At 39.3% G+C, this 27,058-nt stretch overlaps 1 protein-coding gene across 1 annotated transcript in view; it reads left to right on the top strand.

Annotated features, from left to right (window-relative positions):
- The window catches only part of LOC126191478 (serine/threonine-protein phosphatase 2A activator-like), a 252,675-nt gene that overhangs the window by 131,348 nt on the left and 94,269 nt on the right, over window positions 1–27,058 (top strand). Inside the window, exon 6 of the mRNA XM_049932362.1 lies at window positions 8,906–9,006. Within this exon, the coding sequence (XP_049788319.1) occupies window positions 8,906–9,006 (101 nt within the window). The remainder of the gene's footprint in view (window positions 1–8,905; window positions 9,007–27,058) is intronic.

The raw sequence follows: 27,058 nt of genomic DNA, 5'->3' as shown, positions 1-27,058 counted from the left end.
CAGTTCTGTGGAGCACCTCCTCATTTCTTACCTTATCAGACTATCAAATTCTTAATATTCTTCTGCAGTAAGACAAATGCTTTGATTCTCTTATGTTCTAGTTTTCCCACAGTCCATCTTTCACAACCATAGAATACTGTGGTCCAAACGTACATTCTCAAAAATTTCTTCCTTAATTTAAGTCCTTTGTTTGATACTAGTCCACTTGTATTAGACAGCAATGCCCATTTTGCCAATGCTAGTCAGCTTTTTATGTCCTTCTTGCTCCATCAGCCATGTGTTATTTTGCTGCCTAGGTAGCAGAACTCCTTAACTTCATCTACTTCATGATCAAAATTTCTGATCTTAAGTTTCTCACTATTCTCATTTCTGCTGCTTCACATTACTTTTGTTTTTCTTTGATTTACTCCCAATCCATATCCTGTACTCACTAGACTGTTCATTCCTTTCAACTGATCACTTTCACTGAGAATAGCAATGTCATCAGCAAATCTTACGATTGGCATCCTTTCACCTTGAATTTTAATTCCACTGTTGACCCTTTCTTTTATATCCATCATTGCTTCTTCAGTGTATAGATTGAACAGTAGGGGCAAAGGACAAAATCCCTATCTTACCCCCTTTCTAATCCAAGTGCTTTGTTCTTGGCCTTTCTCTCTTATTGTTGACACTTGGTTCTTGTACACATCGTATATTACCCATATTTCCCTATAGCTTACTCCTGTTTTTCTCACAATTTTGAACATCTTGCACCATTTTACATTGTCGAATACTTTTTCCAGGTCAACAAATCCTATGAATGAGTCTTGATTTTTCTTCACTGTTGCTTAAGTTAACAATCACAATGTTAGAACTGCCTCTCTGGTTCCTTTACCTTTCCGAAAACCAAACTGATCCTCAATTTTCTTTTCCATTCTTCTGTATATTATTCTTTCAGCAACTGGGATGCACAAGCTGTTAAGCTGATTGTGCAGTAATTCTTGCATTTGTTGGTTCTTGCAATTGTCAGAATTGTGTGGATGATGTTTTTCTGAAAGTCTGATGGTATATTGTGTCTCACACATTTGACACATCAATTTGAATAATTCACTTTCAGTGAACTGACTTCTAACAACATAAGTTGCCGCTCCACGTTCTTATAAAGCACAAAGACAGAGTATTGCCCTGGCAAAGGAATTCACTGTTTGCTGTAAGATACATCCTGACATAGTGGCCGTTCCAACTCCAGGCACCCAAAGAGCCAGTACATAATTGAATTAATAAGTCTGATCATCACTCTCATGTTGACTTGAAATTTGACTGGCTACCCATCCACAACCAACGTCAACAAAATATGATGGGGCGACTCACACAGGACATTAGGGATAGCCCCAGAGTCCATGAAAACATAGGGCCATCCAATGACTGACTTGTGGCTCGCCAACTGTTACAAACAGTTGCCAAATGGCCTATCTGATGGCTTGCCCAACACATGGCTTCCATGTGTGGACAGCCTTTCAGATGTGCAACAAATGGCAATCAGGACAGGAACACTGGCTCATCCAGTGTGCAGAAGGCGAACAATGCTGAGGATGCAAAAACTGCTGCAGACAGGAATTATGATGCAGTGACCAGAGCAAGCCTGCCAAACTTCATGCGTGTGATGACAGGCAGCACCTAGATGCCACTGCATCAGAATTGTTAATAGCATCAATGCATGCTGATTTGATGGCAGGTGAAACCACCTGTGGTATCCTGCAGGACACTGGTGGCTGTTTGCCATGCATACCTCATTGAGCCACCTGCTAGTTATCAGAAAGGATGACCCTTGCCATTACTGTCAGCTCGCGTAAGACCACAATCTGGGTAACTTCAGCTAAAGAAGGGTCGGAAAAAGTCAACGCCCTAGTATGAACCTCAGTATCATGTGCTAATCAGACAATCCTATTGTGAATCAATGAGTCCGCAAAAGAGGTAGTACATTTGGTACACTCAAGATGACACTTGCACAAGTGTCCCTGCAAATCAGTTATCCAGGCCACATATGACTGCCTTGGGCACTTGTGGTGCTGGTTAAACTGCAATCGTGCTGCCACTGTATGGGTTTCATGTCTAAAATACTGTCAGCAACTGACAAAGCTTATGAAAGGCGAGTTTCTTGGGCTCACTGGACAACAATAAGGCAGCCTTATCAACTGCCCAAAATTAACACAAGGAAAAGTAAAACAAAAAATAATGGTGTTACGTGCATGAGAACATCCTTCATTACAGCTTTAGTATCTGCACAGGCATGACAATACCAATACATTACACTGTTGACATGGGTACTTCTCTGGTTGATGGTGGATTAGTAATACTTGTGGAACAGAACCTTCTGAAATGGAAAAAAACTTGTCGTGTGAGTCAATTTACAGGAAGTAGAACTCTGAATCCTCGTAGAGACATGTACAGGCATAAACTCAGCATGTGGCTGGCATGGACAACTGTCAACTGAACATTCAGCAACAACACTCGGCATGTAGCACAAGGCGAAGTCTGTGGTAGCTGAACTTAGTGTAAGCACTGGTCTGTTCTGCCTATGGCTGCCTGCAGGTAAACACTTCTGTCAGTGGGTCTCTCCATACTACACACTGCATGCACCCTCCATGGTAGTTTTCCTCACAGTTCACTGCACTACCCACAGCAGCTCATATGCCTCCATCATGATGTCTGCTGGCAGGGATACCAGAATAACACTGATATAAAATGTAGAAAACAGAATGTACTTCATATATGCATTGAGTAATATGGGTACTGCAGTTTGAAATAGAGCTGGCATTGATCTGTTTTTAATGTCTTGTTCCATTCTGTTACATTAAAAATTTTCCATAGCAGATGATACAGAAAACAGATCACTTCGCCTTCCTAGAGTGTGCAAAACATATCCATAGGGCGTAACTTCCACTCTCCAGCATCAAAATCTTTAAAATAAATAGATCATTTTCCTAGTGCAGTCATAGTTGAGTCATTGATACATTTCTGCAGTGGTTTTGCAAATTTAGTAAATGATGTGTGTCACTCAATTTTCTTAGCCATATGATTCATTGCTTCACAATTAGCAATACACGAGATCTCATCTAATTATTCACTCATTAGCAATGAAAGCCTGGTCAGGCAGTTCACTTTTATTTTGGTTATGGACACCTCTTTGTTTTTGTTTGACACTTGGATACATTTGTATTAATATAACCAAATCCACCACAGCTGAAACATTTAAGCTTCTTTTTGTCTGTTGACTTTTCAAACTTATTTGATGAAACAACATTCCTGCTCATTTCTTTAACATTTGCATTGGTCGTGAATAGAGTGACGCAATCGTTTCATTTCTCCCTTACAGAAATGAGATAACTCATCCATTAAATATTTTAGTCTCTGTTGATCCTTAGATCTTGCCCACCATGACTGTAGTAGATTTTCGTAACTGTCAGGCAGTGTTTCAAGTAGCTACACCATTAATGATGATTCATTAGGTTTCACATTGTGTTGCTGCATATGAAGCACCAAGTTCTCAAAATCGGCTAGATGTGTCACAATGTCATCACTAGATGTGTCACAATATCATTACCAAAGACCATATGGAAATTGAAAAATTCTGACTGAACAGAGTTTGCAGCTTTCTTTCAAAGTGTGACCACACTTGAAAGCTATGTGCATTAGTGTTGTGACATCCGTGAAAATGTGCGAAAGAGCAATACTGTGAACTTCTGTTAGAGCCTGCCTCAGGTTCCTGTTGAAACCCTATCGTGATATGCTCAAGCTCAGTTAATATTTTATTACTGATTGCATACATTTGCCTCATCTTATTGTGTTCAGTGTATGTTATGGTGATTTGTGTACATGTACAGTCTAATAAAGTGTACTAACATTTTTGTTTGTGTTGTGTGTCTAAGTTACATCATCTTTGTTTTCCGTTCAAAGGTGGCATGTAGCTTGTCCCACGTATCTCTTGTAGTCTCACCTGCAAGCAACAGTGCCATGATTTTTTGCTTCAACAGTTGTAATGATGATGTGAATTGCTGCACAATCAGCTTTGTGCCATGTTTTTAGCACAGCATTGAACACATCTGCTTGTGGTGTTGTAGCACCCACTGAAAAAGCTGCCAGATTTTGCACTTTGTTATACCCACCTCATTCATGCTGTATGACAAACGGAATTTGTTTCATACTGAAAACTTCCGTATGGTCTAGTTTTCAGCTCTGTACAATTTTTCAGTGCCATGGGAATCAATGATAGACCCATAAAACAATTCAAATTTACAGCTGCAAAAATTCCACACAATAACAGTTGTTCATATACAGTATGAACCATGTAAATCACAGAACACACACAAATACATTTCACATGTTGAGATGTACAATAGCAGTACCCAATTTCTTTCATGAACCATGGACTGGGCTCATTACCTATTGTTATGTTGTGTTAACTAGGGACCTAGAAATGATGGAGAGGCTCCATCCCCGCCGCAGCCGCAGTGGTCCGCAACCCTATGACGACAACCGCAGTCCACTTCACCCCTCCGCTGCCACACACTGAACTCAGGGCTATTGTGCGGTTCGGCCCCCGGTGGACCCCCCAGGGAACGTCTCATACCAGACGAGTGTAACCCCTATGTTTGCATGGTAGAGTAATTGTGGTGTACGTGTACGTAGAGAAATTGTTTGCGCAGCAATCGATGACATAGTGTAGCTGAGGCAGAGTAAGGGGAACCAGTCTGCATTTTCTGAGGCAGATGGAAAACCGCCTAAAAACCATCCACAGACTGGCCGGCTCACCGGATCTCGACACAAATCTGCCAGGCAGATTCGTGCTAGGGACCGGCGCTCCTTCCCACCCGGAAAGCTGTGCATTAGACCGCATGGCCAACCGGGCGGGCTTACCTGTTGTAGGAGACAACATAAAGCACACACATGGCATGGCATAGTTCTTACTGCAAGGCAACATGATATTTAGGAGAACAACATGACATTTAGACATTGCACAAAGAGATATACTACATAGCAAAGAGTTAATACTTTAACAAGATTAACTAACTAATACACTGTTGCATACAGATAACTGGAGAGGGACTTGATGTTGGCCCAGTAATCCTGCATTCTCTGGCTATGTTTCTCCTTTGTCCAAAGGGAGTCAGTCTTTTTATGGGGTGATCTGTCAGGAAACCTCTTTTCTTTAAGTATCCTTCTTAGAAGTGCTTGGTTTCTAATATCACTTTCAGTTATGTCTAGTTCCTGGACATCTTTCTTGACTTCTGTCAGCCATGGTGTCATGGTATTCCTGCTCTTCCAGTAGTTGAGAAGTGAGTTGGTTAGTCTTGTATGGCCCATCCTTGTGATATGTGCGTAGAAAGTGAGATGTCTCTTCCTGGCTACATCTGTGATTTTCTCAGTATGATTGTATAGCTCCTGGTTTGATTGTCCTCTGTACTCACCATCTGTTTTGACCAGTCCCAGAATTTTTCTCAGGATCTTGCTCCCCTGAATCTCTAGTTTATCTGTCAAGCCTTTCCTGTTCAGATTCAAGCATTCTGAGGAATACAGGGCTTCAGGGCAGATAACTGTTTGGTAGTGTTTTAGTTTGGAATTGTGAGATAGGCATTTCATATTATAGATGTTCTTGGTTAATCCATATGCTAATTGTAACTTATTAATCGAAGTTGTTAGTGTTGTTCCTTCTGATAGATTAGGTTCCAACCATTCTCCTAGCTACCTGGATCTGTCAACTTTCTCAATTTTACCTTGTTCCAGCCGTAGTTCACTGGGAGTATCACTGATGTTGGTGAGGTATTTTGTCTTTTCTAGAGACAATTGAAGTCGTACCTTGGCAGCCTGGAGTTTGAGCATATTGATCTGCTTTACTGCCACTTCCACTGAGCTTGCTATAAGTGCCAGATCATCTGCGGAACCTAAACAGTCTACTTCTAGTCCCTTCTGTTTGTGTCCCAGATAAATACCACTCAGTATATTTTGTACTTCCATTTCTTTTTGTCACTCTCTGATCACCTTGTCCAGTGCACAGGTGAAGAGAAGAGGTGAAAGTCCCTGTCTAACTCCTGTCTTTATCTCAAAACTTTCTGAAAGTGTTGCCCTGAACTTGACTCGTGATCTAGTATTACTCAATGTCTTTTGGATAAGGCTGTGGGTTTTCTGGTCCAGGCCCATTTCCTCTAAACCTTTATTGATTACTGGGGTCCATAGTTTTGAAACATAAGAAATTTGTGAACTTTAAGTTGCTAGTGATTTATTGCTAGCCCCTGTCATCATAACATTCAAACAATATGCTGTCTAGTATTTTTGGAGTAGATATTCTTGAATGCTGTGTTCCACTTTCAGGCTCTTTATGAAGTAGCTTACCGTATTTACTCGAATCTAAGCCGCACTTTTTTTCCGGGTTTTGTAATCGAAAAAAACGCCTGCAGCTTAGAATCGAGTGCAAAGTAAGCGGAAGAGCTGAAAAATGTTGGTAGGTGCCGCCACAACTAACTTCTGCCGTCAATACATGTAGCGCTACACAGCCATGCTTTGCAGGCACAAAGATAAATATGGGCCCAAAACCTCTGCATCAGTAAGTAAATTAAAAAAAAGGTGGAAGACGAGCTTTTTTTCTCCACCCCGAGTTTCAACCACTGCATTTTCATACATTATCCAACGAAGTAAATACAAATTCCGTATTGTTCATCTTCGAATGTAGCAGCATTTCAATGTACTACGAAAATCCGACTGGCAAGACTATTTGGGATGTTTGTCAATATGGCCAACTCTACGTTCTGAATTTTTTCCTACCTGTGAGAATGATGATTGCTAATAGGAACTTTTATGAATTGTGAATCACATGCAGTATTCTCTTCACCATAAGAATAATGCGAATATAAACATTTTGCCATGTATTCTTTCGTGTTTGCTGCTATCTCATTTAAATCCTGTCTGCCTAATAAACTACGAAACTAGAGTCAGACAACAGCAAACGCGGAAGAATATACAAATTGTGTCATGTTTATATTCGTATTATTCTTATGCCTAATAGTGGTACAGTCAGAAATGAAGCACGGCAAGTGACTAGATTTTTAAATCTAAGATGACTCTAATTTCTGTGCAGAATGTAATGTACTAAAGAGGCGTCTGCAAAGATTTTCAAACGGAGAAAAACTCTCGTTCAGAACATCTTGTATCATACGCAGTCTATTATTTGGTTCTTGTTGAGCATTATCAAAGAAAGCAGCAGGGTAAATAACAACAAATAGCAGTCTCTTACCATTGTTTCTTTACTGAGACAATTCCTCTTTTTTTTTTATTGTAAGCGGCGGTAGCGCCCGTAAAAGCAAGCCATGTGGCGACAGGTCGTAAACACCCATTATCAGAATGCGACAAACAATGCCTGACACAGTACAGTAATGCATTTTCAGCTTAGAGTGACGTAAACACCTATAACAAAGAGAACGGCACTTATCAGATCAAAGAAATATAAGCAATCAATTCAAGCCAGACGAAGGACGTGAAAAAGGAAGGGTACCCATATAAATACGGACGGAGCGCCTGACGCATAGCAATGGCTACCTGGTAAAGCTTAAATGCTAAGCTAAGCTTACGACTCGAACCAAACTACTGTAGCTGTATCGTCATTCATTCGATCTAAATTGTGTCTCATATTACAATGGACCAACTTTGTTTCGATCTGGAGGTGTGACCTAAAACTTTTCTCTCTCCTTGAATTTCGAGTCTCAAATTACAGGTGCGGCTTAGATCGGTGATAATTTTTTTTCCTTGATTTCGAGTCTAATTTTTCAGGTGCGGCTTAGATTCGAGTGCGGCTTAGATTCGAGTAAATACGGTACTAATCAAGCCGGGGGTATATGCTGAGTATGAAACAAAAAATATATGTATAATGGCTGTATTGTATGATGCAGCATGGTCTGCTTCCTCAGCAACACCCATTTTTGTGGTATAATCTTTATGCTGCTCTCTGCAGCCCCTTCTATTAATAACAATAAAGTTTACAAATTGTACTCACAGACAGTAAGCATCATGGTTGCATTTGGATGTGGATTTATGTCTAGATTCATTGTGTTGAAGAATTTGGAAGCTGGCATGAAATAATAATTTCATTTGCATTTACTTAGCAACTTTCCAATTTGATAATGTTTCATGCATAATCCACATTGACATCAACATCCATACTCTACAAAGCAAGTGCAAGGCAAAGCATGCATTCCATTGTACCAGTTATTAGGGATTTCTCTCATTCCATTCATGTATGGAGGGCAGGAAGAATGATTGCTTAAATGCCTTTTTGCAGATTGTAATTAGTCTGGTTTTGTCTTCTTGATCTCTGTTGGGGTGAAGTAGATTTTTACAGAATAGTTGGAGTCTTTCTTCAAGCATCTGCCAGTTCAGTTATTTCAGCATCTTTGTAATTCCTCCCATGGATCAAACAAACATGTGGCCATTTGTACTGTTCTTCTTTCTGTGTGATCAATTCAGTTACTACTTTGTCACTTGTATAATTCATTTCTGCTTATAAATATTATTGTGTGACCAATTAAATATTTTCTGTGATGTGGCACTTGTTTAATTACTGTGGTATCTAAATATTGTGTGTTTCATTTTGTTCCTGCTCATTACTTTGACAATACCTTTTGCGAACTATTAATGGTTGTTGATTTCTTTTTTTTATCTGTTATCATAAACTTTAAACAATAAATTAATGTTTCAATGAGCTCAGTGGTCATTGCTGTTCCTTGGCACTTCTGTCAATTAGATTTATATAATGGATATACAGAATGAAGTGTGTAGTATACAATAAGTCATAAAATTTTGTGTTGAACATTAACTGAGTAGTTATTGCCATATTACTTCAATACCTTATATCACATATTTTTTCTTTTCTTTTTAGGTCATCCACATGTTTATCCCAGCTCTATTACTGAATCAGAATGTGTAGATATGTATTCACAAGATTATATGTTTCTGGCATGTGTAAAACATATCAATGAGGTACGTAACATAATCTAAAATCAACAAAAATTTTATCTGTGTAATGTGTAGCTCCTTCTGTGCGCTGGGTAGCACTCTGTAGGCTACTGAATGAAGTTTGGTGCAGAATGCTAAGTATATCATTGTCAGAAGGTTCCCATACCTTTCTATTTATGTATGGTGTATGGGGAAGAACAGTTGTATATATGGTTTTGTGTAAGTGCACATTTCATTGTAATGAGAGATAATGGACACTATATTCCACTCCATTTGAACCATAGTGCTGGTACAGTGCAGTCAGCTGGGTCAGTGTAGCTGCATAGTAATCTCTGAAGGAGGACATCACTTATAACATCAGCAGTGTTTTCAGTCTTATTTCTATGTTATCAAATGTTCAATCACTGAGCTACATGGTGATCTGTTACAACGGTTACTTCATTTATTTATATTTCAGTCTAGGACTTTCTGTTATTATAATTAACTGATTATGGCAGTGCATGAGCAGACTCACTGTGACATGGTGCAATATACTGATGAATGAAATTAGATAGCATGTGAATATGTAACATTACTTTTAGAGAGTAATTATATGCAAGTGCTATTTCATGTAAAAATCTCATAAATTAACATTTTGTAATTATAAAATGCAGGGTACAGAAATTATAGCCGGCCGCTGTGGCCGAGCGGTTCTAGGCGCTTCAGTTTGGAACCGCGCGACCTCTACAGTCGCAGGTTTGAATCCTGCCTTGGGCATGGATGTGTGTGATGTCTTTAGGTTAGTTAGGTTTAAGTAGTTCTAAGTTATAGGAGACTGATGACCTCAGTTGATAAGTCCCATAGTGCTCAGAGCCATTTGAACCATTTGAAAAATTATAACACCACTGTGTAAGAGCTTCTACATACACAGTTCAGATTTGTGTATAACAGTTGTACTAGTTAGTTATTAAATTTATTTGCTTTTTTATTAATTTAATTTGTCATTTTATGGTGTAAACTAATTAGTTTGATCTAAAATATTACAGTTGAGTAATTCGTTGTATTAGAACTGAGGTTTGTTATCCTAGTGTCTGAGTTACATCAATAGGCTTAATACTAATGAGCTTAATATATTGAATCAACAAAAGTGTGTTTCAAAAAACAAATCCAAAGGTTTGGCATTGATTCTTCCCTGCTCACAGGATTTTTTTGTTATAACATGTTTCACTTCTGGCAGTGCTTTGTATCTAGAAAACATTCCAAGTAGTTCCATGGTTCATATTTCATGTTAAACTGAAGATTCTGCTGTACCTAACAAAGGCATGCATGCATAATGTCCTATTTTGATTAAACTGTTTAGAAACAAGATTTCCATGAATAAACCCTCATCTCCCTGTCTTCATAACTAGAGAGTTTAATATAGGTAGATGGCTCAGTATCTCAGGGCTTCAGTTCTAAAGGCCTGGAGTTCAATCTCCAATCAGTCTGTCACTTATACCTCTTTCAGTTCTGGAAAAGACATATAATTTGATAATGTTAAGTTGTTCCATGATTCAGAGGCCATGTTAAAATGTAAGTCCCGCTGTAAGGGGGTGGGTAAGTCAGTTTAAAAGTTAGAGGAAAGCATTGGTTTATTGACTCCAAGAGGACAATACCTAGTATAGCACTGATGTGTTCAAACCAACATTCAGGATGATGGGAGCTTTACGTTATTGAGATAAAATATGCTTTATAATGTTTAAAGTCAAAGACCATTCAAGATTCTACACTGCCTAACAAAACATGGTATCCTCGAAAGTGGCACTGGGAGGGAGTTGAAGTCCAAGCTGGAAATCCTGCTGGGCTTGGGAGAACCACAACATCATGCAGACAGCTATTAGAGACAAAGACCATGTGTGGACAAGCATTGTCCTGTTGAAGAATGGCACCATGCTACTGTCAGATGAGAAGTAGCACATGAGTATACAGGATGCTTGTCGATATACTCTTTTGGCATCAGATTTCGCTCAGTCATTACCAGCTGTAACCTGGAGTCATACTCAATGACTCCCCACTTCCTGACTCCAGGAGTAACACTGCTGTGCTTCTCGAAACAATGGAAGAATGAGACCATCCCCAGGTCGCCACCATACTTCCTGATAATGACCATCTAGGGTAGTGCAGAACCTCAATTCATCAACACAGATGTGAAGGGGCTATGATGTGGTTGCTCCACAGTATGGCAATCCTCTGTTGTGGTGGTCAGATATTATCAAGTGGAACATTAATGATGAGTATGCCTGCCCTCACATCCCCATGCTGCCTCAAATCACATTACAGTCAAATCTGAATGCCTCACAAATCTAGGTACTGCATGATTCAATCAGCTGGCCAAATGGAGAGCTGCAATGTGGCCCCTTCCAAACTGTGTCAGGTGCTCATAAATGTGTCTCACATGAGTCCACGACATCCTCGTTTTCTTCATAGTGATCCCTGAACCACTGTCGCTCTTCATGCCACTCATATACATATATTCTACCAGCCCTGGTAACTACAGTAAACACAAACAATGCAAATGCCACTGATATGTATGTGTACAAAGTTACATAATAACTGGCTGTGTCTTCGGGGTGTCCCACTCTTTATGTCAGGTGGTGTATTTCCTTGTTATGACAATTTATTGAAAGATTGAAGGATTCCCTCTAAATCTTCTTAGCAAAATAATATTTGCAGGGTATTACCCACACCTTTAATATGTCCTCTGAGATAAAACATTGGTCCCACCTTACCTGCTGTTATTGTGCTATAGATATAAGCTAATTAGGAAGATCTTGGACAGGTGGTGAATTGGGTTGTAGCATTTATTGGGAATTTCTCAGAGATGGAAGCTTGATCATGGTGAAGTTTCACTGCAAATTTTTTGATGTCTCTCCTGTACCTGAATTATATAAGTTATCAGACTAATTCATAACTTATTACTATATTAGGAAAGAAATCTTCTTCTCTATGTAGATATATGTTGTGCTGGTTATATACAATAAGTCAAAACTGTCATGAGTTAAGAATCAAACTTGGCTCATTATTTTTTAAACTAAATTAGATGTTCATTTTGTTCTAATTGATCCATTGTGAGGAGATCCCCGGGGATTATACACTATAAATATTTACAAAATAAGAATAGATATATGAATGTACCTTCCACAGACCCAAATGAAATTGCCCTTGTGGATGTGGAATTGGTAAAAAAATTTTAAGCTTATTTACATTTAAAAGATATAAAACTTGCACAAAATTTTGGTAACATTTTTGGGAAAACAGTGCTCTTGTAATCTGTATTAAATCAGTGAAAAAACAGTCTCGATTGTGATGGTTATTTTATTAAAATGACTGGTATCGGGGAAGGCTTCAGACAGCACCATCAGCTGAAGTTGGCGATGCGTGGAACAGTCAGCTGAATGCAGTCACAGTTTCAGTGCCTGAGGTCAACTGACTTTTCCACACATCAACTTTAGCTGATGGTGCTGTCTTATGATTGCCTAAGCCTAGACCAAAATTGGACATTTTAATAAAATAACCATAATGATCAAGACTGTTTTTCATTGATCTGATATAAAACATGTCACCAAATTTTAAATGTTCAGTACATTTGAGTGCATATGATAATTCTTAGGTTATTGTGGCCATAGAAAAAAAGGAGTACAGCACTTATTTACAATGATCACATTACTGCACAAAATTTGAAGAGAAGTCAGATTGTACAGAATATTCACATTGTGTGATATTATTAATAACATACAAGTATCACACTGTTCCACGAGGAATTCTTGAATGAAGCACCAATAAATCTGTCAGATTCTTCTCAAACTGAACTTTATTATTAAACTTTTTGTGGCTGCTGGAATGTTATTGAAAATGAGTAAAGCTGAATAGTGGACACCTTTCTGAACCAAACTAAATTACGTTTGTGAAAGTTATTCTGATTTCTAGTGCTGATTCCATGAACTGTTGGTTTGAAAAAAAGATATATTTTTAATGACAAATTTTATTAAGGAATAAATATATTGGGGAGCAGTAGTTAGTATTGCCAGTTCCTTAAACAGCCCTCTGCATGACTTTCTTGTGTTCACACCACAAATAATTCGTATTGCACATTTTTGGTCTTGGAAAACTGCAGCTTGGCTTGATGAGTTTTCCCAGAAATTAATCTCATATGACATTACAGCATGAAATTAAGCATAGTACTTTAACTTTTTTATTTTTATTTCCTACTCTGACAAAATTCACATAGCAAATAGAGGTTTGATTTGATACTTCAGCAGTTCTGTGGTTTGCTCCTCCCAGTTAAATTTATTATCAAGCTCTAATACCAAGAATTTAACACTGTCAACTTCTTCTATCCACTTGTTGTCATATGTGAAGTGTATGGTTGGCAGGAAACCTTTATTAAGTTCTGAACTGCATAAAATATGTTGTTTGAAAGTTTAGTGACAGAGAATTTGCTAGGAACCATTATTAATGTCCTTGAAAATTTCATTAGCTGTCCTTCCTAAGACTATACATGATTTACTATTTATTGAAATGTCAGTATCATCTGCAAACAAACTTGGCATCTGGTAATGTTAATGATGAAAGGTCATTGATATAAACAAGAAAAAGGAAGGGTCCTAAGATAGCACCTTGAGGAACACCACATATTATTGGTCCCCAGTTGGATGATGCCTGATAGCTTAATACACATCTTTCCTATTGACACCCTTTGTTTTCCACCAGAGATATAGGATTTGAACCATTCTGCAGCATTTCCTATTACACAATAATAATCTAATTTCATTATTTTCATCACGGCAGCAACAAGACAACCATTACAAAATTGTCTTGAATGCAGTCCTAGTGGCAGAAGACATACGGTGCCATATGTAGTTTTACTTATGTTCGCAACAGGTTTATATCTGTTGAAGTTATTTTATTGGTCTTGACTCAGCCGCTGAGCTAAGACTTCTGAAGAAGGCTATATTATTGTAGCAGAAACCATGGTCAAGGTTGAAAATAAACATAATTTAGTGCAACTGTGGGCTGTTTTTCATTCGAGAAGTCTAATTTACATAAAAGGATATTGTCATTTACTCAGTTCAATGCTTTTGAGAGATCTCAAAATATACCAGTAGCCTGTAATTTATTGTCTAATGAATTAAGTACATTTTCACTGTATGTGTAGATAGCTGTCTTAATATTGGAACTCTTTAGAAATCTGAATTGTGAGTTGAACAATATTTTATTTGTGGTCAGGTGATTAAGAAGATGACTGTCGATTATCGTTTCTAAATTTTTTGAGAATGCTGGCAAAAGTGAAATTGGGCAGAAGTTTGATGGTATTTCTTTATCTTCTTTCTTATACAAAGGCTTAACTTCAGCATATTTCAGCAATTCAGGAAATGTTCCACTGATAAAGACTGGTTACACAAATAACTTAAACTCTCACTAAACTCAGAGGCACAATTTTCAACCAACTTTGTTAATATATTATTACAGCCATTAGAATTTTTTGATTTTTAGGGTTTTCTGGTGGACATTACTTCTACTGGTGTTGTGAGGGTCATACTCATATTATTGTAGTTATTTGTAGTGAGTGGACAGAGATATTTAATGGCAGCATCTACTGAACCTAATAACCCCATCTTTTCAGTAACAGTTATGAAGCGCTTTGTAACATTCTCCTCCAATCGTTAACACTTAAATTTCATTTGCCTGGGATTCATTGATGATTGAAAACAAAAGTTTCAAACATCACAAAATTTATTGACAACCAAACTGCACACTCCACATGTAAACAAAACACTGACTGATGACCTTCTTGCACCATCGCTTTATCTAGAATTTTAACAAAAAAATTTCAAAATAACTCATTATTACTTTTGTACAATTTTGATGTTACAATTAAAATTACAAAATGTAAAGAAGCTGATGTTACAGCTAAATAGGATATAAAATACAATATCGAATGACATAATTTTTTGTAGTAATATTTGTCGTTTTCCATAAGAAAGTCAATCTGAACTTTAATTGCAATAATGTCTCTTGTATTACTTTCGTTAAGTGATTCATTACAGTTTGGAATTGGTTACTAACATTCAGTGGCACTAAAGAACTCATGCTTTATCCAATTACATACATAAAATGCACAAATAAGGCCTCTTCTTCTAGAAATAAAAAAGTTGTGTGTATTTATTTATTTATTAGCAGCAAATGATGTTCATCTATGGAGTAAGTCCAAGTACATTTTTGCTTTGTCAGTTTTTCAATAAAATAGACTACTTTTACTGATTCTAACTACAGTTTTGCTAAGATAACTAATAAATTTTAGCCACAACATTTATGGAAATTAACATCATAGTTACAAAATTTTAGATACTGTAAACTGAACAGATTTTATGAGGCATACATAATGTATGTACCTAAATTACAGAACATTTAATCGCAATAATTCTATACTATGGGTCCATCATTTTATATATACGGTATAATACAGTCATATAGCACATACATATTCTATATCCTGTTTTGTTTACATTAAAAAAAATAACAGCAATAATACTGTAGAAAACAAAATATTTAGATAAAACAATGCTGTTAGGAAGTTAACACATTTTACTATTTCTTATTTCAGAAATAATGTCCATCATAAAATCTTTAAAATCAAAAACATCTAGTGGGTATGATGAAATATCAACAAAGTTAATTAAAGAATGTGATTCTGAGCTAAGTAACATATTAAGCTATCTGTGTAACCAGTCGTTTATCAGTGGAATATTTCCTGAATGGCTGAAATATGCTGAAGTTAAGCCACTGTTTAAGAAGGGAGATAAAGAAATAGCATCAAATTTCCATCCAATTTCACTGTTGCCAGCATTCTCAAAAATTTTCGAAAAAGTAATGTACAGTCGTCTTTATAACCATCTTATCTCAAATAACATACTGTCAAAGTCACAGTTTGGATTTCTAAAAGGCTCTGATATTGAGAAGGCTATCTACACTTACAGTGAAAATGTGCTTAATTCATTAGACAAAAAATTGCAGGCAACTGGTATATTTTGTGATCTGTCAAAGGCATTTGACTGTGTAAATCACAATATCCTTTTAAGTAAACTAGAATATTATAGTGTAACAGGAAATGCTGCAAAATGGTTCAAATCTTATATCTCTGGCAGGAAACAAAGGGTGTTATTAGGAAAGAGACATGTATCAAGCTATCAGGCATCATCCAACTGGGAACTAATTACATGTGGGGTCCCACAAGGTTCCATTTTGGGGCCCTTACTTTTTCTTGTGTACATCAATGACCTTTCATCAGTAACATTACCAGATGCCAAGTTTGTTTTGTTTGCCGATGATACAAACATTGCAATAAATAGCAAATCAAGTGTAGTCTTAGAAAGATCAGCCAATAAAATATTTGTGGACATTAATCACTGGTTCCTAGCCAATTCTTTGTCACTAAACTTTGAAAAAACACACTACATGCAGTTCAGAACTTGTAAAGGGTGTCCCAAGAGTATATGTCTAACATACGATGACAAGAAGGTAGAAGAAGTGGACAGTGTTAAATTCTTGGGATTACAGCTTGATAATAAATTCAACTGGGAGGAGCACACCACAGAACTGCTGAAGCGTCTTAACAAATCTCTGTTTGCAATGCGAATTTTGTCAGACATAGGGGATATAAATATGAAAAAGCTGGCATACTATGCTTACTTTCATTCCATAATGTCATATGGGATTATTTTTTGGGCTAATTCATCAAGCCAAGCTAAAGTTTTCCAGGCACAAAAACGTGCAGTAAGAATTATATGTGGTGTGAACTCAAGAACATCCTGCAGAAGCCTGTTTAGGGAACTAGGGATACTAACTACTGCTTCCCAATATATTTATTCTTTCATGAAATTTGTCATTAAAAATATATCACCTTTTCAAACCAACAGCTCAATTCATGGAATCAATACTAGAAATAAGAATAATCTTCACAAGAATTTAAAGTCACTTAGTCTTGTACAAAAAGGCGTGCATTATTCAGGAACACACATTTTCAATAACTTGCCAGCAGCCATAAAAAGCTTAACAACCAATGAAATTCAGTTTAAGAGAAGCCTAAAGGATTTATTGGTGGCCAACTCCTTCTACTCCATTGATGAATTTCTTAGTAAAACTAACTGATTTGTATATAAGTACAACATAACTTCTGCACAATTTCAGTGCAGTAATGTGTTCATTGAAAATGTGTGTGTGTGTGTGTGTGTGTGTGTGTGTGTGTGTGTGTGTGTAAGTATAATCTAACTTCTGCACCATTTCAGTGCAGTAATGTGTTCATTGTAAATAAGTATTACAGTAGTTGTATTACATGTTTATTACCTTATAAATAATGAAAAAACTTTTTTATTTTAAATTCAGTGCATTAGTATTTGTAAAATGACTCTTAGTGTTCATTAAAAAATGACGATCATTCCACTTGGGACCTGTGAAATGGTACATTAGCTTATTTGTTTTAGTTGTAAATATTTGTCATGTATTGTTGTTTTTCTGACATGTTCCACATCGAGGAGAACCTCCTCACTACGGATCAATTTGAATGAAACTAAATCTAATCTAATCTAATCTATACCTGTGTACATATTTTTTTTAGTGTACTGTACCTGTTTGCTTCAGTTATTTTTGTTTGAAATAAATTCTCTGATTGAATATAAAGGCGTTTCTAATAGCAGTTTTTTGATTGATTGTTAAACTTATCCTTTGATTTGGTATTAGTGATGTGTGGTGGTAAAGAGTTGTACAACCTTACTGCCATGTAACCACTGCTTCTCTCATATTGAGTTGTGTTATACTGTGTAATTCTTAATTTCTTGGTGTTTCTGGTGTGGTGGTGGTGTACATCTTCATTTTTGTTGAATTTGTCTTATGATCCCAAGCAAGGAGCAGAATTTTATATATGTACAAGCTGTAGAAGGTTAGAATCTAATATTTTTTTTTGAAAAGAGGCTTGCAACTATCTCTTGTCCTTTTGTTTCCTATTATTCTAATTGCTCTCTTTTGTAATTTGAATATTTTAATTGCCTCAGTCGAGTGGCCCCAGATTTCTATGCATAGTTCGTTATAGTATTGAAATATGAAAACTACACCATGCAAACATAATCTTCAGTTATTAGTGGCTTAATTCGTCTCAGAGCAATGCCAGCACTGCTAAGTTTATTGCTTATATTGGAAATATGATCTTTCCATCCTAAACAACTGTCTATGGTGATCCCTAAAATTTTAGCAGTTTAAACTACTCTTACATCTAGCTCTTGGAAATTTGTCAGTTCACTTGTTTTTCTTTTGTTGTTCCTAAATAGGATTGCATTAGTTTTCTCATTATTGAGAATTAACCTATTCACTGCAAGCCAGTGGGTGATCATTTCAACTGTTTGATTACTTTTACTTATGGCCTCCTGTAAGCTTGGTCTCACAGTTATGCTTGTTGTGTCATCTGCGAAGAGTATCAATACACTGTCTGCGTTACAAGGTAAATCATTTACGTATATAAGGAAAAGGAGGGGTCCTAGAATACTACCTTGTGGCACCCCATGTTTTATATCTTGTAGTTCTGATAACTGTTTCCCTTGATTTTCTCACACTTCCACTGCTTGTTTTCTGTTCTGCAGAAATGACTTTATTATATCAAGAGCAGTTCCTCTAATTCCATAGTGGTGTAGCTTCATTATTAACACATGGTGATTGACAAGATCAAAAGCTTTAGATAAGTCACAAAAAACACCAACCGGGATTTGGCCTTGATCTAGGCCTGCAGAGATTATATTAATAAGTTCAAATGCGATTATATTATTAAGTTCAAATGCAGCTGACACTGTAGATTTTTCCTTCTGGAAATGTGTGATGTGAACAATTGGAGGGTTAGGAAATGTAATTACAAAGAATATTAATTATTGAGGAGGACATAAAAATAAATAACAAGTGAAAATACATCGCTTGGTAATAACTTTTAAGCTGTTTCTCGAGGTAATGAGGTTCTATGTGTTACCCCATTAATCAAGTGCAATTATGGTAATTAGAGCCATTATTTATTTATGCCAACATTTCCACAGCCTCTTAATGTTTGCTCCTATATATTTATTACTTTGATTTCTCAATTAGATCTTTGATTTAGCATTTGTACATAATTTTGTTAATGTCAACAATCTTTTCACAATTACGACAATATGCGTCCTTCCAGAATATTCTATATGTTTTCACAAAAATACTCGGTGTTTTAGCAAATAGGATAGGTCGATATCTATAAAGGTGCACATACAAGGCCTTTGGAAGCACAATATCATCTGATAACTACCCGGATGCATATAAAAAAAGGCTGTCACTCCGGCCACTGGTTCACAATGCACATCTTAAGGAATTGGCAACTCACAGTCATCGGTCCTTTTGCTGTGTCCATCTTGTGCCTGCAACCCCTCTTTTCCTGGCAGTCTCTATGCTGTAATAGCACAGTCCACTATTAGTTTTACAGTTTCTAATTTTTACTTCCAGGTCAGGTGAGGATCTTGGATAGAGTTCTCTAGGTAGCAACTGGGATGAACTCGTTACTCAAGGTACTCGTGCAGGTTACAATTAAGGTCACATCAAGTATAAATATGTCAAAATCATTCACATATTATCCTATTCCTTAGCATATTTGTAAACAAAGTCACACAAAGGTAAGCATAACCAAACTGTAAAGATTTAGCTATATACAGATTAAAGTCATTGAACAAAAATAAATTATATCTGTATTTTTTTCTTTTTGATTAATATTTCAGTATATTCCACTATACAGTATATTTGACCCCCAGATCTCATTTAACTCTTTATCATATCAAACAAACTCACAGGCTGTTCCTCATCACACCATCTTGTAATGACAAACTTTTCACAAAATGTCTTTTGTCGCAGTGCAACTTGTCCATTTAGTAACACACGCATGTCTTTAACATTGTCCATTTGTAAATATCATAAAATCATGATCATGTCTGTAATTCTAAAAGAAGCACCCACAAATCAAATACATGCTCTACAGAGTATAGCTACATTAACTGGTCAATCACTACTGTAGGAAAGTCAAATTTAGTACATAGTTTACGTTTTCAAAATATTCCTCAAATAATGTCACTCAAAATTCATATTACATACAGAAAACTTATACTACAGAGAATGGATAGCATTTAGCATTACAGGTTTATAGACGAGTAAAAGATGTAGCATCTGAAAATGAAAAGAAGAGAATAGAATGCTACATAGCTTGGAGACCTAGTGCTCGCCATGCACTTGACACAAAGATGTGGTGTCCTCTTGAGGGCTTTAACATCATCTTATTTTTTCTTGGTGTTTGACACTTGCTTATATGGTTTCAGTTCAGGAATGTTACGTAAACCAAATAACCTTCCAGACTTTGGATACACTAACCTGTATGCATTTGGGTGTGGCATAGACTGAATTTTGAATGGACCAATGTAGAAGTCAAAGAATTTCTTTAATTCATTGCTTATAGTCTTGGATTTTTGATGGGTCTTCACCAGGAACAGATCATTGATTTTAAAATTTGTAGGGCCTAACTTCCTATCATGTTTGTTTTTCCTCAATTTCCCTTGTTGTTCCATTACTTTCTTGACTATTTCTTCTCTTTTCTGTGGACTCATAGCCTTACATGCTGGCAATTCAATTAATTCATCGATCAGATTCGTTGGTTTCTTGTGGAACATTATTTCATATGGATGGAAACCAGTAGACAAATGTTGTAAGCTGTTAAGTATATCTTCAAAGCTGTCTACGTAATCTATCCAACTTACATGATTTTTGTTGCAATAAGTTCTAAATAATCTCCCTCTTTCTCTCATGTAACATTCAGCCGAATTGCTTGACTGGTGATAAGCAGATATCAGAATATGGTTTGTGTTCTTATCCTCAACAAATGTTTTCCAAAGTTTAGAAGTAAATTGTGCTCCATTGTCAGAAAGTATGCTCTTTGGTTTTCATTGTGTTGTTGTTGTGGTCTTGAGTCCCGAGACTGGTTTAATGCAGCTCTCCATGCTATTCTATCCTGTGCAAGCTTCTTCATCTCCCAGTACCTACTGCAACCTACATCCTTCTGAATCTGCTTAGTGTATTCATCTCTTGGTCTCCCCCTACGATTTTTACCCTCCAAGCTGCCCTCCAATACTAAATTGGTGATCCCTTGATGCCTCAGAACATGTCCTACCAACCGATCCCATCTTCTGGTCAAGTTGTGCCACAAACTTCTCTTCTCCCCAATCCTATTCAATACTTCCTCATTAGTTATGTGATCTACCCATCTAATCTTCAGCATTCTTCTGTAGCACCACATTTCGAAAGCTTCTATTCTCTTCTTGTCCAAACTATTTACCGTCCATGTTTCACTTCCATACATGGCTACACTCCATACAAATACTTTCAGAAATGACTTCCTGACACTTAAATCTATACTCGATGTTAACAAATTTCTCTTCTTCAGAAACGCTTTCCTTGCCATTGCCAGTCTACATTTTATATCCTCTCTACTTCGACCATCATCAGTTATTTTGCTCCCCAAATAGCAAAACTCCTTTACTACTTTAAGTGTCTCATTTCCTAATCTAATACCCTCAACATCACCCGACTTAATTCGACTACATTCCATTATCCTTGTTTTGCTTTTGTTGATGTTCATCTTATATCCTCCCTTCAAGACACCATCAATTCTGTTCAACTGCTCTTCCAAGTCCTTTTCTGTCTCTGACAGAATTACTATGTCATCGGCGAACCTCAAAGTTTTTATTTCTTCTCCATGGATTTTAATACCTACTCCGAATTTTTCTTTTGTTTCCTTTACTGCTTGCTCAATATGCAGATTGAATAACATCGGGGAGAGGCTACAACCCTGTCTTACTCCCTTCCCAACCACTGCTTCCCTTTCATGTCCCTCGACTCTTATAACTGCCATCTGGTTTCTGTACAAATTGTAAATAGCCTTTCGCTCCCTGTATTTTACCCCTGCCACCTTTAGAATTTGAAAGAGAGTATTCCAGTCAACATTGTCAAAAGCTTTCTCTAAGTCTACAAATGCTAGAAATATAGGTTTGCCTTTCCTTAATCTTTCTTCTAAGATAAGTCGTAAGATCAGTATTGCCTCACGTTTTCCAGTATTTCTACGGAATCCAAACTGATCTTCCCCGAGGTCGGCTTCTGCTAGTTTTTCCATTCATCTGTAAAGAATTCATGTTAGTATTTTGCAGCTGTGGCTTATTTATTTTCATACCTTTGTGAAATAGTCTCTTCTAATTTTCAAAACAATATTCTTCCTTGTTGTTTTCTTTAACAGATATAGTTTGTGGTGCCGATGAGATCGACACCAGTATAAATCTTAGTATCATCTTTGGACTAAGCAAAACATTATCTTTGTGTAGTTCCGCCATCCAGTTCTGTGTAATCCTTTCTTGTGTGAATAAATGAACTCCTGATTATAAGGTGTTGTTTGGTGTATCTCACCCGAGCATCCACCTCACTGGTGACCCCGAGTTGTAACTTCTTCCGTTTTTGCCATTTTACTGTGTCCGTGGCCTCCGCGTCAGTTATTTTTGCGTGTATTACATCAACACAACATTCGAACAATGGATTCGGCTCAACGCCTAACATCGGATTTTGTGATCGACATTCATCGTATTGCGGGTGATGTACACCTGCCAGGACTGCAACATGATGTCTCTCACTTGTCGATTATGCCAATTTCGCTGGACATTTTCATGCCTGCAACAATAAGTGAGATTAGGAGTGTGCATGACTCCGGCTATCAAACGCCTTTGTTCCCGCCACATGTGCCCTCCCTCATCGACGGTGCAGCTACCTCTTACGGATCTCCGTGCAGTGCGGGATCAATGCCGATTTCTGCAAATATTTTGTTGGATAACCTACCACCGCCAGGACAATGGTTTGCCACACCACAATCCGTGCAGTACCACATGGATTCCTGCCACGTGGCCGGCACTGCTTTGTTCACAGGTCCACCTCCTCAGCATCCGACCACGCCTGTGCCTGCCTCGGTTCAGCATCAGCACATGCCTTCCTGCTTCAATACCTCGGCCTGCAACAGGAACAATGGCTTGTTATATGTGCCTGACCTCCATCTCCGTCCTACTGCTATGCCTCAGTGTTTTGTGCCACGATATTCACCTTATCCGCACACTGTTTTGAGTGAAGTGACTATGAACAGTGAACATTCACACATTCTGCCCGATGTTCAACATCATTTTCCTCACTGTGCTTCTGGACACTCCGCATCTCCGCAGCCTCCCTACAACACAGGTGGCTCTGACTCTGATAACATTTCGAGTTTTCCGTGGACCATCGCGTGTTTTCAAACTTTGAACTTTTTCTCACCTGTTGCCCGCGCACCGTCTCCAGTCGAACTTCCGCAACTGCAATTGACACATTATGATGTCTCACCCACATCGGCTTTCCTCATCGCGACAGATCGTGCTCAACCACAACGCATCACCTTCACACTGCCACCCGACCAGCTGTCGTCGACACATACCCTGGACACATACTCTTCTGGAATACTGCAGCAGCAACAGCTCGTTTCAGGCAGTGCCCCGACGAATTCAACTCAACCTGTTCTTACGAAAACTCTACAATGCTCTACAACGCTGCCGCCGTTCAATCCCAACAGGGTAACCACCTGGTTCAAAATTGTGGATGAAGTGTTTGACCATTTCAAACTCGACGAATCAACCAGATTTCTGTGCCTTATCACCCACCTGCACGACCAGGAGGACTTGATTGCTGACCTGGTCGATGCCCCGGACTCTGCTACCCGGTACTCTAGCCAAAAAGACAATTCTACGTCAGCTTGCGCGCTCAACTGAGACAGCAATATGGCAAGTGCTCCACATTGAGCAACTAGGCAATGACAAATCTTCACAACTCTGGAGGCGGCTACGGGCCCTGGTCGGCGGTGATCTACTCTCTGACACAGCTCTCCTCGCCATTTGGTCAGATAAACTACCTCCTCACATCCGCTTTGCTCTGTCACAGAGGTCTCCCGAACCTGTTGAGCAGCGAATGACAATTGCTGACAAACTACATGATGCTTCACTGCTCTATTTCGCCAGCCACTGCCTACCTGGCAGGGCTCAGGTTCAGGCTCCTCATCCCACGGCCTGACGCGGCCGGAGACACACTGTACCAACTGTTCTGCTTGCTCCTGGATGCAGTAAAGAAGCCACTGGGACGTCACCGGCTCTGCCCTCAGTCATGCCCCCTCCTGCAACCGAACCGGCTGCAGCCACCGAACCTCAACCACCGCTTCTGGGAACGAACACTTTCCACAGGAAATGCAACCGCACTGCCCATACTGTTACTTCCACACACGGTTTGGTGAGGCGGCACAGAACTGCAGACCACCCTGCTTCTTCCCAAATGCCAATCGCAGGTAGGTCCGGGTGCCGCCCCCTGTGCACAACATGACAGGCACCTCCTAGTGCTCCATTCTGTCCAGGAACAATCGGATAGTTATGGACGACTTTATATTAAAGACATTTCATCGGGACACTTTTCCTAGTGGACACAGGCGCTGATGTTTCGTTGCTGCCTACGACCTTAGTGTCGTCGAACATCTGCCCTCATCATACTTCACTGCAAGCTGTGAGTTCTACATAACTACAATGCTCGGGTTCAACCTCCCATGTCGTCTCACTCTCCGCAAACTGCAAACTCGAGTGGACTTTTTTAGTGTGCAATATTGAGGAACCTATACTAGTCATTGACTTCTTGCAACACCACAAACTTTCACCAGACCTAGTGCGAACACTGTGTTTTATCACCCGTCCAAAACTCACTTCCCCTGTGCTCTGTCGAGCAAACCCCCCCCTCCCCACGTCCCCCCATGACACGTTGGTCTGGGCTCATCTCATCAGTACATGCTCGGCTCTGTCGACGACGTTACAAGAAACAGCGCACAAGTGGCTTGAAAACGTCACTTGCCTATGCAAGGAAAACTTCGAGCTCTCCCTCCAACTCCATGAAACTCGGCTACAGCTATGCGATGCAGCAAAGGAATTACAGACACTGCAGCAAGGACAAAGCAAGGTCAGTAAGTGTGCCGAATCTGCTTTTAGTCCCAGCAATCGAGTCTCCGTGTGCTTACCACCTGCTACCCCTCGCAACTGTGCTATCAAGTCTACCTTATCGTCTACTGACAGTTCCACAGGACCACACCCCCCTAACATGGCAGCATTTGACACTCGGCTGGACACAAGTGCACATGCACGACGAGTGTCACCTCAAACTATGCAACGGCGGCTCCTGCGCGCCGCCGTGCAACCGCCACTGACAACACAAACACTGCACTCACGCCTAGCACTTCACCCGTGACCGTGCTGCCACAGGCCGCGCCCTCGGACAACGGACTCCCTAACACTTCATGAGCTCTACCGAGCCCATCCGACCACGGTGCCACTGCTTCCAGCCAGTGGCCATCTTGTCACATTGACTCCTGGGACACTTCACCACCTTGGCTCCCGTCTGATCTGCTGAGTGGCTCCAAACACCACGACCTCGCCTCGCCTGCCCCGCCCGCCGCCCATTGTAAACAAACCACCTCCCGTGCCGCCGGCAACATTTCCGTCATCACCAACGGCACGGTTCACAAGCTTCGCCTCACGCCAGGACGCCCCATCTCCAGTAAACCATGTCGACTTTGTCCCGAGTGCCTCTCTGACCTTAAAAAGCAGATTTCTGAACTTCTAAGCTCCGGTCTCATCGAACCCTCTGCCAGCAGCTGGTTTACACCCATTGATATGACACCCAAGAAAGACGGGTCCTGGTGCATGTGCGGAGACTACCATCGACTAAACGTACAAACAATCATGGACACCTACCCCATACCCAACACTGCCGACTTTACCAGTTCCTTCACAGGTGCAACCACATTCTCTGTCATTGATTGCAAATGGGTCTACCACCAGATCCCCATGGCTCCTGAAGACATTGAGAAGACAGCAATCACCACCCCAATCGGGTTATTTCAACTTCAATTCATGTCCTTTGGTCTGAAAAACGCAACCTAGACCTGGCAACACTTCATCAACGAAGTGCTATTCAAACTAAAATTCTGCTTTGCATATCTTGATGACATTCTTGTGTTCAGCTCCTCTGTTGAGGACAACATTTGACATGTGCAAACTGTTATAGACACTCTTGCGGCAGCAGGAATTGAGACCAACCAGAACAAATTGCAGCTACATCAACCCGCTGTCACTTTTCTTGGTTTTCGGGTCTCTGCTGACGGCATTTCACCACCCCCTGACAAATTACAACAATACTAAACCTACCCAGACCTCTGTCATTCAAAGAACTCCGGCGCTTACTGTGGACGGTTAATTATTATCGCCGTCATCTACCTTGGGCTGTGGAGATTCAGGTTCCACTGACGGACGCCTTGGCAGGCACCAAGACTTCTGGATCTCCGCCCCTTTCCATGGACCCCTGCTATGACTGACTCTTTCACTGCCCTCAAAAATCTTCTTGCTGAGGCCTGCACCATTGCGCATCCTCATCCCAATGCGTAGGTTTTCATCACCACAGATGCGAGCGATACTGCCATCGGCGCTGTCCTAAGCCAGGCAGTCGACGGCCACACTTCACCTCTGCAGTTTTTCTCGCACAAGCTCACCAATGCACAACGGAAATATTCCACATTTGACAGAGAGTTGCTCATGGTCTACAAAGCGATCAAGCATTTTAAGACCAATGTTTGGGGATGCCCTTTCTATGTTGTAATAGACCACAAGCCCCCGGCTGCGGCCATTTCTAACCCGCCAGCTGACCCACCTCCTCGCCGTTTCAGATACATGGACTTCATATCTCTGTTCACCACCGATGTCAGACACATAAAGGGTGCCGACAATATAGTTGCTGATTTCTTTTCACTAGTCGATGCCATTCATTTGCTGTTAGAACTCTCTGAACTGCCTAACCTCTAACCCGCTGACGAGGACACACAAAACCTGATTTCAGACTCTACCTCTTCACTACACTTCGTCCGCACCAC

This window comes from Schistocerca cancellata, chromosome 6, assembly GCF_023864275.1.
Source record: "Schistocerca cancellata isolate TAMUIC-IGC-003103 chromosome 6, iqSchCanc2.1, whole genome shotgun sequence".
NCBI classification, from domain to species: Eukaryota; Metazoa; Arthropoda; class Insecta; order Orthoptera; family Acrididae; genus Schistocerca; species Schistocerca cancellata.
Note: the sequence above shows the minus strand (reverse complement) of the source record. Positions and strands in the feature narration are given on the sequence as shown.